This window comes from Gadus macrocephalus, chromosome 6 (genome assembly GCF_031168955.1).
Source record: "Gadus macrocephalus chromosome 6, ASM3116895v1".
Classification (NCBI taxonomy): Eukaryota; Metazoa; Chordata; class Actinopteri; order Gadiformes; family Gadidae; genus Gadus; species Gadus macrocephalus.
Genome location: NC_082387.1, coordinates 9,058,134 through 9,070,250, shown reverse-complemented (window position 1 = coordinate 9,070,250; position 12,117 = coordinate 9,058,134). Strand labels below are relative to the sequence as shown.

Genomic DNA, 12,117 nt, shown 5'->3' with positions numbered 1-12,117 from the left:
TGGAGACTTTGCAATGGAAAACAGATGATGACACTATTTTTAAAATAATCACCAGCCAACTTGCTTTATTTGCAAAACAATATTGGTCATATATTTAGTTTATATTATATATACTATTTATCAACCTTATCCCAGGGGTTAGGCCGGGTGTTCGGCTCCCAGCTTAAAGGTACTGGGTTCGATCCCCGACCTCCACAGTCTAACCCTAAAGACAACCTTGAGAAAGCGAGCCCCTTCCTGCTGCTCAATGACATGTATCTGGATTCACACTCACACATTCTCACTCTTTGGATGAGAGTGTCTCCTAAAAGACCAAAATACTATCAATGTTCATTGGACAATACTTGGTTCAAAAGCAAAAGAAAACCTGATACAAAGACTAACATTTGTGAAACCGAATGAAAGCGTGATCATAACAGCTCTTGTTAGCTTCATGCCAATGCACTCCCAAGGCATGGATTTGAGTTGGTGATTACATTATGTTCAGAAATCCCTGGTGTTGCCACTCTGCTGATGCCGTGTGTATATATGTGTGTGTGTGTGTGTGTTTGTGTGTGTGTGTGTTCCCATGGGTTCAGATCCTGGCTCTGGTGGCGGTGAGGAAGGCCATGGATTACATGTTCTCTCAGCACGAGCTCAGCTTCCTCGACGACGTCATCCCGGAGAAGGACAAGAAGAGGAAGGAGGACGAGAAGAAGAAGAAGAAGAGAGGCAGCATGGACAGTGACGTGGAGGATGTGAGTGGGTCATCGTGATGTGTCATGACAAATCGGGACGTTTATGTCATGCTATGTCTTGTTGTGGTATTGGCTGCTGATACCCCAATATTGGGATGGAAAACAGGGCTATGGCCCAGTCAATTTAGATTTCTCTTTTTCGGCCATTGTTATTCATTTGTATTCGTACTGACCAAAGTCCAAATGGATATTCCTTTGGCTCACAGCTGGATGCAGCAGGGTTGTCTCCCCTCTGAGCCCTGAATCCAACCAAATGTGTTGCAGTGTTTTCAGTATTTTTCCCATTTGACCGGATGACTGATTCAAGGAACGTCAATTGCAGAGACATGTGAAGATGTCCGCCTTGATGCCCATTGCAGGACTTGTGTCATGTGTTTATCGACTTGTCGTGTCTATCCCAACAGTCCGACTACCCTTACAATGAGAAATCACCCAGCATTAAAATACCTATGGATATGATGGAGAAGGAGCCCTTCTTAGGGGATAAGTCCTTTGACAGTGAGTAGAACCCGAACCTCCCGAAACAACACAGGGGGTCTCCACCATGGAGTTGTTTTCTTCCATTTTCTACCACCTTTAATGCTTCCTTTTTCTTCCTCCACCTGCCAAATCCACTGTTGCCTTATTCAGGGGCCAATCTTATTCTCCTAACAAGAGAAAGCCAGTCTCTCTCCGACTGGCTTGTTGCCTTGACTCACTGCATGAACTCAACGCTTGCTTCCCTGCTTTCTTTGTTGAACTCTTTGTTTGAATTCTTTGAATAAAATAAGAAAATGCTTTGCTTTTCTTATTTTATTCATCGTTTTAGTGTGTTCAATTTGCTTTGTCTTTTGTCTTTGTTTTTTCTTCTTCTGTGTCTTGGAAGTTCTCGCCTTGGGGTTTGTCTCTGAGGGTCTTGTCTTGTGAATGTTGATCACCCACGTCGCTAGTTTTAACCCAGCTTTAACTGGTGCATTATTGAACTATGAATCATATAATAATTTACTCATATAACCATTCATTATTTTTGTTTCGGTTTGGACTTCACGTCCAACTAATTTGCTCTGTGTCGTTGCAACTATGTTTCGGGAAACCCTTTGAACCAGTAATTCTGCCCTCATTTCAACAATGATCGACCTAAACACAACAGATCCTTTGCTCCCTTTCTGAATGTTTAACACAGCATGCACGACACAAGCTTGTGATCCTCGTTTTTTGACACGTGCGTCACACTGAACCAAATGGCTGACGAGGCTCGTGTTTTCTCTTGTTCACCACCAGAGGGAGAGAAGTCCCCGGCTTTCCTTGACCGGCACACTTCGTGCTGAGCAGCTGCGGTATTACCAGTCCAATTGTAAATCCAGGTGAGTTGAGACGCATTTGTACCACCAGTCCAACTGCATGTCCAGGTTAGGAATGCGGAATCAGTCAACACCAGTCCGACTGTACCTCCGGAGGGGTTGATAAGATTCAGTACCGCCTGTCTTACTGTACCTCCGGAGGGGTTGATCAGATTCAGTACCACCCGTCCTACTGTATTGTGAGGGTGGGTTGATCAGATTCAGTACCAACAGTCCTACTGTACATCAAGGTGGGTTGATCAGATGCTGTACCACCTGTCCTACTGTACCTCAGGATGGGATTGATCAGATTCAGTACCAACAGTCCTGGGGGGTGGGGTGGGGGAGACAACAAGACCGGTGGTCCGGGGATCATTTGTGCAGGCACAGTATGCATATGTTGCATGCATCACTATTCAATGATAGTGGCCTGCGTTCCCTCAGGGCGATACATTATGCATTAAATGCTTGAGGTCGTACCAAGCGGCTCTTCGATTCCTTTTTAGTATCGGTTCAAATTGTAGATCATTCACGTCTCTTTTTCTAGACCGTTTAGTTGCTATTCAGCAATCATATGGAAAAAGTATTGGTATTGCCTGATTTTATCTCACGCAACTGACGTGAATTCAGATCCATGTTGTTAATGAGCAAGTAGGAGTTGTGGGGATTTTGCTCAAGGGTGCCTATAGGTCAAACACCCTAACCACTATCCCCCTGCTCAACAGGGACACCGGTTTGTGTTGTACTAGACCTGTGGATCCTTGTGTACATTGTATGTGCAAACTGTATCTTAAGCTATCTTTAGATTTCTCTTATCCTTCAAGCTTGATGTTGATGTCTCCAGAAGCGTCCCAAAATGTGCATTCACCTTGAATGACGTGTACTCAAAGTCAAGTAACTTCTCGCAAACTTCTGTCTAGCCGCAGTAAAAGTAGGGTCGGCGCGACTTTGATCAGCCAAGCTTATCGCTACATTTGCGCTCACATTGACGAGAAAAATGTATGAACAACATAGTGGTGCTAGGCCCTCATTTGATCCTCCTTGGTTGGGCATTAAATATGCTCCTGAAAAATACAGCACTCATCTTGGACTCAGTAGAGAGTATCCGAGAGATACAAGTCTTTGTTTGTCTCTGTGTCTGACAATATTGACATGGACCGGCGAAAATAACCATATGTAATTTCCCTCATGAAATAAAATCACCAGCATCATCCCCCACGGCAATCCTGATCGGACTAGCTTTTAACACTGGCATCCTTTGATCTCGTATGTCATCATGAGGGGCCAATGTACAAACCCTGATGATTTGGAGCAGGGTACATGGAGCAATGAACCTGCTTTAAAATCACATCCCGCTTAAAAAAAACCCTATTAATCCTATGGGATTACACTATGAGACAAATGTGCCACTAGCCCTGGGTAGCACCAGTAGCCCGGGGTAGCGCCAGAAGTCCTGGGTAGCGCAGGTAGCCCTGGTTAGCGCCAGTATCCCGGGGTAGCGCAGGTAGCCCTGGGTAGCGCCATTGCCCTGGTTAGCGCCATAGCCCCGGTTAGCGCCAGTAGCCCTGGGTAGCGCCAGTAGTCCTGGTTAGCGCCAGTAGCCCTGGTTAGCGCCAGTAGCCCGGGGTAGCGCCAGTAGCCCTGGTTAGCGCCAGTAGCCCTGGGTAGCGCCAGTAGCCCTGGTTAGCGCCAGCAGCCCGGGGTAGCGCCAGTAGCCCTGGTTAGCGCCAGTAGCCCTGGGTAGCGCCAGTAGTCCTGGTTAGCGCCAGCAGCCCGGGGTAGCGCCAGTAGCCCTGGTTAGCGCCATTGCCCTGGTTAGCGCCATTGCCCTGGTTAGCGCCATAGCCCCGGTTAGCGCCAGTAGCCCGGGGTAGCGCCAGTAGTCCTGGGTAGCGCCAGTAGTCCTGGTTAGCGCTAGTAGCCCGGGGTAGCGCCAGTAGCCCTGGGTAGCGCCAGTAGCCCTGGTTAGCGCCAGTAGTCCTAGTTAGCGCTAGTAGCCCGGGGTAGCGCCAGTAGTCCTGGTTAGCGCCAGTAGCCCTGGTTAGCGCCAGTAGCCCTGGTTAGCGCCATAGCCCTGGTTAGCGCCATAGCTCTGGTTAGCGCCAGTAGTCCTGGGTAGCGCCATAGCCCTGGTTAGCGCCAGCAGCCCGGGGTAGCACCAGTAACCCTGGTTAGCGCCATAGCCCTGGTTAGCGCCAGTAGCCCTGGTTAGCGCCATAGCCCTGGTTAGCGCCAGTAGCCCTGGTTAGCGCCATAGCCCTGGTTAGCGCCATAGCCCTGGTTAGCGCCCATACCATTGGGATGCCTTTGACGGCCGGGCCTGACACCCAATCAGGAACTGTGCTGTATTGCTGCTGTTGTTTGGGAGGGGTCCGCTCCAAACTGCCCTGACCTGATGCCACACACTTTTTGGGGCGGTGATCTGTGAGATTTGGGTGTTTGTTTTTTAGGTAGTTACCAATGGTTAGTGGTAAATATCTGGTGATTTGATAGGTATTTCGGCTGAGTTTACACACAGATCACACATGTATTGTTTGTTGACTTATTTTGAATCCTCCCGAATCGCGTTATTGAATTGTGTCTGGAGGCATTCCGATACACGGTGAACTTCTCACAGAGAGCAGTTCAGATTTGATCACTTGATCTATGCATTCATCAATATTATTTGAATCTAATCATATTGAATCCTCTTGATTTTTTTTTAACATTGATGGCAAACAAATGCAGTGTGAAATTACAAATTGCTACGCTTTAAGGAGTATTCTTTAACTGCTAAATAACATGACAACACATAATACTGTAGGTGTGCGATAACTTTGCGCTACACAGCCTAACTATCTCGGGTCGTTTTCCCTTGTTTTCCAGCCCTGAGTTGCACCCTCTCAACTGCGTGCCTCAGATCAGGATAGAAATGGACCCCGACGACGATGACGACGACGAAGACAACGGAATCTTCTGGAAGACCAGAGGGTCTGAAACATCACTGTAGGGCAGATGGCTGCCCATTAGCCCTGTCTTTTTATTTTGTCTCTTGAAATGTTTTCAAATAACACAACCATGGTAGAACGTTAACACTGTTTATGATACGGGAACGCACAAATGATTGGAGGATATAATGGTTTAGCTCCACTTTGAAATACTGACGAAACCCTTTTTTCCAATAAGGGGGGACTCTATGTGACTTTAGGAGCCATGAGTCATTTTTCACTATTCTGGAGTCTGCGTTGCCACCAACAGAAACAATGAGAGGTGCCATTTGTTTATATATGATTCTATGCAATTCATCAAGCACCTATTGCTGAGTTAGGTTAAAAATGGACGACAATAAAAAGCTGAAGTGTATCGGTGTAGAGATTGCCCTCCTTGCTGTTTTTATATCCTAATATATCTTTTCTGTTTTGGATTTTTATATAAACTGAATTATTCTAAGGACATTTTCCTGTAGCAGGAAAATCATATTTTGTGTAGCTCTACCTCTTGATTTAGATTCAAAGCATATTGTGAAATAATTAAACTAACGTCGATTTTTTTTTAAGCAGCATGATGTTTTATTAAATTAATTGTTTTTTCCCCCTGTTCTTCCGATGAAAGATGAACTATGTTTCTTCTCAATAGGGAAATGTGTGTAAAATATAGATATACATGCAACATGTGATATATATAAAATTGTACTTTAATTTACAACGTTTGGTAACAATGTCTACTTTTTTTTCACCGGACTCTTAGCATTTTCTTGCTTTTGAATTTCAAGGTGGACTAACACCTTGTAGTCTTTTGGTACAATTAATCAAGGTCTCACTGTTGATCTTAAATCAAAATGTTTCCATGGATCTTTTAGCCTTTGTGTTCTGCATGTGTTTATAACTTTTGTGTTGGTTTTTCTTGATGGTCCGTTTTCCTCTAAGTTAGCACCCACTCTTGAGGCGAATAACATGTGATATTCCTAAATCTAACCAAGAATGCATATCGTTGTTTTGCTTGTGCTGCACATAATACTTTACCGAAGTGGCTTATCAGAGGGCGATCTCGCGGGATTTGGTAACATTCTGATGAGTGAGGAAATCCATGTTGCTCTCTGCCAAATCACACCGGCCATCACACACACTGTCCAATACTATAGCCCAGAGAAATGTATCTCTTAATGGGAAATCCTATTAGAATAGTGTACACAGAAAGATGTACGACTCTCTTCTCAATGTTTCTCTGTGAACACAGAGACGAGGGATGTGTGAGTTGCATTCCCTGAAGTGAGGCACATCCACAGCAACAGTCACAAAGAGAAGAGATGAAGGCACTAATGTTAACCATACAAATACATTTTGGCATTGAGTGGACGGCAATGTCCACAGAAAGACAAAGTGGCTAGCCTCGTAGTGCTCGGGGTGTCAATATATGATTATTGTCTCCAGGCTACAGAAGAGGCTTCTCATTGGTATTACATGGTCATTAAAAGGGTTGTTACCGCAACGGACGAGGCTAAAGTGTGGGCAAGGCTGAGTGCAGATTTGACCTGAGAGCTGAAATGGATCTCCACTATACGTGACATGATGAAAAGGTTATTTTCTTCTGTGGCTGGGTGCTGGGTGACGTAAGAGCCGCCTTCTTCCTTTTGTAAATCATGTACATATCAGCATGTTGGCATGCAACAAAATGCATCCCCCCTCTTTTTGTCCTTAGGGTTTCATTTGGTTTAGTTCTCTTCCTCATATGAATACAATATAGCAAAAAATAATTTATACTTTCTTTCTTTGATCATTGTTTTAGCACTATATATATATATATATATATATATATATATTTGCATAATTGATAAAATGTCGAGTTTGAGTATGTCATGAGCATGGCACCCTATATGTTAAATAAAATGCAAATTTTAGTCGACAAAATAACTTTTATGAATATTTAGAACTGGTTAAATGATTTATTTTAGAATTTATATTTTTCAAATGAATTGTATATTGAAAATAAAGACAACTATTATGACACTCAGAGACTGCACAGCTGTTTTTTATTGTATATTAATAATATCACACTTAATTAATTTGCACTTCTACATAGCGGGCAGGAATAACAACAATGAAAATGGCTTCAATTCAAAACAACACATATTGCTCAATTTGCAGCCTAAATGGTTTGTGATTTTTATTTGTGAAGATGAACTATGGTCAAACAATCAGGGCATATATGCTTTATGTGCTTTTGACACAAGGACAATGGCGCTATCTTGTGGCTGTTGTATTGTACTGGCACAGAACTGCCAACCTGATAATCACAAACCACGTGCTCGCATGATCCTTTTAAACACAATTAATAATAGACCCACACTCGCTCAAATTAATCTTTCTTTACAGCCTAAATATTTCAAAGCCATTGCCTGCATTTGACATTTAAAGAGAACCATTGTTGTATTTACTGATTTGGCTTTCATTTAAATGCTTTTCATTTTAAATTTAACGTCACTTTAATCTTTATATAAAAAAAGTATTCTTAAGATGTCCTTTGTGCTGTCACGCTATTTAATAGTTATCTCAACAGTTGTCCTAACTCCGCCACTAGAGGGCCGTCAAGGGCCTCAGATCAGAGTGTAGCTGAGCACGAGTTTACAAGTATTTGTGTGTCTGAAATAAGCTAATGAATGTATATGTGGATTACACTTACAGTCAGTAGTGAGCAGAGAGTAGACAATAGAGAGAAACCAAGCAATTTCCCTCTCCGATGATCCATTAATTTACGTGACATTTGATATCCATGCGAAGGTTATCTGACAGCTGCGTATCTCAGGTATGCGAACTTCAAATGTATTCTGCTGGTTAAAAAAATCAATATTCCCTCCGAAAGGATTAGTGTCAAATAAGAGTCCCAAACGGTTACAAGCTGCACCATCTGAAAGGTTTTCTTTGGTGTACTGCCTAACTGTGTGTGTGTGTGTGTGTGTGTGTGTGTGTGTGTGTGTGTGTGTGTGTGTGTGTGTGTGTGTGTGTGTGTGTGTGTGTGTGTGTGTGTGTGTGTGTGTGTGTGTGTGTGTGTGTGTGTGTGTGTGTGTGTGTGTGTGCGTGTGTTTTTGTGTGTGTTAGTGTGACCAGGTTTTCTGCTTGATGGACTGAACAGCATTTGTAGCCTTTCCCATGCACCCCACATATTGACTTGATGGCCCAGTTTTGATTGGCTGTAGTCATCAAAAGTCCAACCAATGCGGTACGAATGCCTTTCTTTGAATAATGCAGGGAACATCCGGAACATCCGGAACACTGTCATCAGGGGTTTGTCTGGGAGGTCAATCAGAATGTGCACACGGGGGTCCAATGTGGGTTGACTTGTCACCATATTTACAGCCTGCAAATCACCGCATAATGTGGAAATTTGCCACAAAGAGTCACCACAAATCACAAGCTATGAAGAATTGTGCGGAATATGATGGCAACTATCTCAAAGAAAAGGAAATGTAGAGTAACAAAGACTGCGACTACTCATAAATGAGTGAAGTCAGTGCAAGGCAAATCTCAGAGGTAGTTCGCATTATGTGAGAATGTTTATTTCTAAAGTTAGAAAGACATTAACATTTTTAGACTACCTCTGAGCATTGGTAACATGTCCCACATTGTCCCACTCAGATATACTCCCCCATTTGGTTTGCTGGGGGGGGGGGGGGGGATAAGTATACTTATCCATACGCTTCCAATCGGTGTGCTGACACTGACTCACTCAGGGTTAGGTTCTGAACGATTCCATTCCTCAGCTGCTCTCTCAGATTAATCAAGGCCTATTTTTAGTGCGGATAAACGTCCATGACTACAAAAAGAAAAAAATTATCACAAAAGAACCTTGTTTTTAGCGGGTCATGATGATCCATTAGGCATAAATCATGGTGTTATTTGAAGACATTCATGCCTGTGAGGCATAGCCATGCGCCTTATGTTGAATGGAAAGTTATCTCCTTTATTTATGGAATGCAAAAGAGAAAAAGTGCCCTTGAAGAGCAGAGGTTCAACTCGCATCCAAAGAGGACAGATGGACGGACTTCCATCTGTCCATCTCTTTAGCCCACCTGTAGTTCCAGGGTTCCAAGGTAGTCTGCGGGTTCCTGGAGCGAGCCAATCAGCTCACAGTAGCTGTGAGAGCTGCAAGACACCCTGCACGTGCTGCTATTCTCACACACACACACAAACAAACAGGCACACACACACGCAGGTGGACACACACGCACACACGCACGCGCGCACGCACACACGCACACACACGCACACACACGCACACACACGCACACACGCACACACACATATACACACTACCACACTTTGAGCCATGATTAGTCAACCCGGCAAATGTTGGGGAGGCATTCCCCAGGAGGGCGTGAACCCTCAGCGAGTGCAGCTGGCAGGCAGAACCTTGCCCATTCTTCCAACCTAATTGTCTTCCTAACCCTGGGAGAAAACAACACAACAAGCGGTCGGCTTAGCTCAGGAGGGAGAGCAGTTGTCTTGTAACCGAAAGGTTGCTAGTTCCATTCCCTGCTCCTCCGTCCTAGCTGAGTGTTGATGTGTCCCTGAGCAAGACACTTATCCCTAACCGCTCCTGACGAGCTGGCTGTTGCCTTGCATGGTTGACTCTGCCGTCAACCGTTAGCTCCCACCGATTACCTGAGGCACTCCATCCTTGACTGAAGATGAGTATAACAGCACTGGGGCCATTATGTATACATGTATCACTCTACTAATTAGCCTACATTAACGATCAGGAGCTGGTTACTCATCGACCACCCAGAGCGATGGTCAACAGCCTCTCATTTCATTGGTTGCAGACTAAATGGAAACATATCGATAGACGTACAGTGATGCAAAGTAGCTAGCCTGTGGTGACCGTAGACCTACGCAAAGTAGCAAGTTAATGTCATAGGTTGCTTGGCAACAGTCCAGTCCCAGTCCTGCTGTGGAACTATTTGGGGTGGGTCGTTTTGTGAAAAAAGATTAATGTTTTCAATGGCACTTGTAGAACTGCTGTATGAAAGTGATATCAAACTCAGGGTTGTGCGGTGTCGTTTGGTAGCCTATTAGGCTACCAAAGCAAATGTGATAATGCTGCAACATTCTACTATTATGAGTTATGGATTTGCGGTCAACACTGGAAACTTGCTGCCCCAGTTGACTGATTATTCTCTGATCCAGAAATCTCCTTGGGAACGAAGCCAAACACAGGGAGGTATTTAGTAAAATATTAAGCATGTTTCATGTGAAGAACAATCTGTTGTTGTTTTCCCACAAACAGCTCAGAGATCTGAAAACATAGCCAACTCCGGGAGTTTAATAAATTATTTCCGCAATGAAGTAATGAGCCTTTTTCTCAAAAACGAAATTGCTAAAATGATGTGCGATGCTCCGTGTGGGAAAAAAATAATAATCTGGTGAAATGCAATGAAACATAAAGGTAAAAGCGTTTGCTCTCTTTATCATCTCAGGTCTCAGGTAATGACAATGGGACATTTGCAATTACAGTTTGTCCTTTCCAAATCACTTACTGTTTATGAATTAAGTGAGCCATGAGCTGAACTGCATGACTTCCAATTTCACCTGGATTAAACTTTCTTTTCTGTGTGACATTCTCCCTCACAAATCAATTTCCATGTGATAAATCCTCAAAATGCCTCGCAAGTGGATATGGTCTTATGTGCAAGGGCAACACAATCAACACTTTACAATAACACTTTTTTTTCCCAGAAGAAACAGCATCCAAGTTCCTCCAGACAAATAGTGTTATCGGAATCATTTGTGTTCAGACACGTCTTTCAGTTTAAAAGCCCCTCGCAAATAAAATGTGTTGGTTTCTGTTTTTGTTATGATGTTGCAATTTGTTATCCCATTTGGTTGCTTGTGGATGAAATTTATTGGGATTGATTGATGAAAAACCTGTAAATAAAACAAAAACAAAAATTATGTTTTTTCTTTTTATATAGTACAGGCTTTTATTGGAGATCTCAAATCTTTTTAGCATACATTTCCCACTCTCCATCTCTCAGATGGATGGATGAACAGATATATAGAGTCCCATTTTTACAAGAGATACAAACCCAAATGTTGTACATTTGAAAGCTGCGAATCACGTGGCAGATATAATGATTACTTGGACAAAGTCAGTGAGGGGAAGCACGTATGCATGTTTGCAGAAAGGCATTGTGTAAAATAGGACAGATTGATTAGCCTGTCACATGGCCTTCATGGATTGCCCTGCGATTACATAATCTGCCTCCTGTCTGAATGAATGTATCAAAGTAGAGCTCTTACAGTATTCATTGCTGTGGTAGCTTGAAGTTCCACATTAGTGTCTTACATATTTCCTTGTTGTTGTTTTCTAACCATGATTAGATAACTTTTAACTTTTAAAGCCAGCTACTTGGTCGGTTGGTGTGCGGTAGAGAAAGATGTTGGCATGCTCGATGAGTATAAAGCCTTATAGGCTATACTTATAAAAAAAAGGCCCATATTATCTTGTTGCATTAAATCATGATAAGCTGTCATTTGTTTGCTGGTGATTGAATGGGACAGCTGTTCTATTATTCTCATCCACTGAGCACTCTGAACAGAAGGCATCGTATGCATGTGACTGTGTATGAGTAGGATAGAGATGTGACCAGAAGAGTGAGCGTGTGCGTCTGTTTATGTATATGGAAAAGGGAGTGTGTGTGTGTGTGTGTGCGTGTGTGCGTGTGTGCGTGCGTGCGTGCGTGTGTGCGTGCGTGCGTGCGTGCGTGCGTGCGTGCGTGCGTGCGTGCGTGCGTGCGTGCGTGTGTGAGAGAGACAATAGTAACCACTAGCCTCTCTCTGCTTATGGAGAGTGCTGAAGAGTGCACCATTCCTAATCAACAGCCTACAAGCCTGTGCTGGCATCCCGGCCAGTTAGTTAAGAGGTTTTGTTATGAATAAATAAGCACATCAAATACTTAAAATATCCATCTGGACACTTTACGGCATTCACAGGGGTTGTCAGCCATTACTGGTGAGGTTTGGGAAGAAGCAGACGTCTGGTTCGGGTTCATTTGGTTGTATTTATTTTATTTAGTTATTTATTTA

At 43.5% G+C, this 12,117-nt stretch overlaps 1 protein-coding gene across 12 annotated transcripts in view; it reads left to right on the top strand.

The window, feature by feature from the left end:
• Window positions 1-12,117, top strand: part of slc4a4a (solute carrier family 4 member 4a) — an 81,520-nt gene that overhangs the window by 42,169 nt on the left and 27,234 nt on the right. For 6 of the 12 annotated variants that reach the window (XM_060053895.1, XM_060053893.1, XM_060053889.1 and 3 more), the window contains 3 exons: window positions 579-737; window positions 1,998-2,080; window positions 4,922-7,045. In XM_060053895.1, the coding sequence (XP_059909878.1) occupies window positions 579-737; window positions 1,998-2,080; window positions 4,922-5,045 (366 nt within the window). In that variant the 3' untranslated portion in view covers window positions 5,046-7,045. Of the gene's footprint in view, window positions 1-578; window positions 738-1,141; window positions 1,236-1,997; window positions 2,081-4,921; window positions 7,046-12,117 lie in introns of those variants that run through there. The other 6 variants (XM_060053897.1, XM_060053896.1, XM_060053898.1 and 3 more) reach the window with 2 other exon arrangements.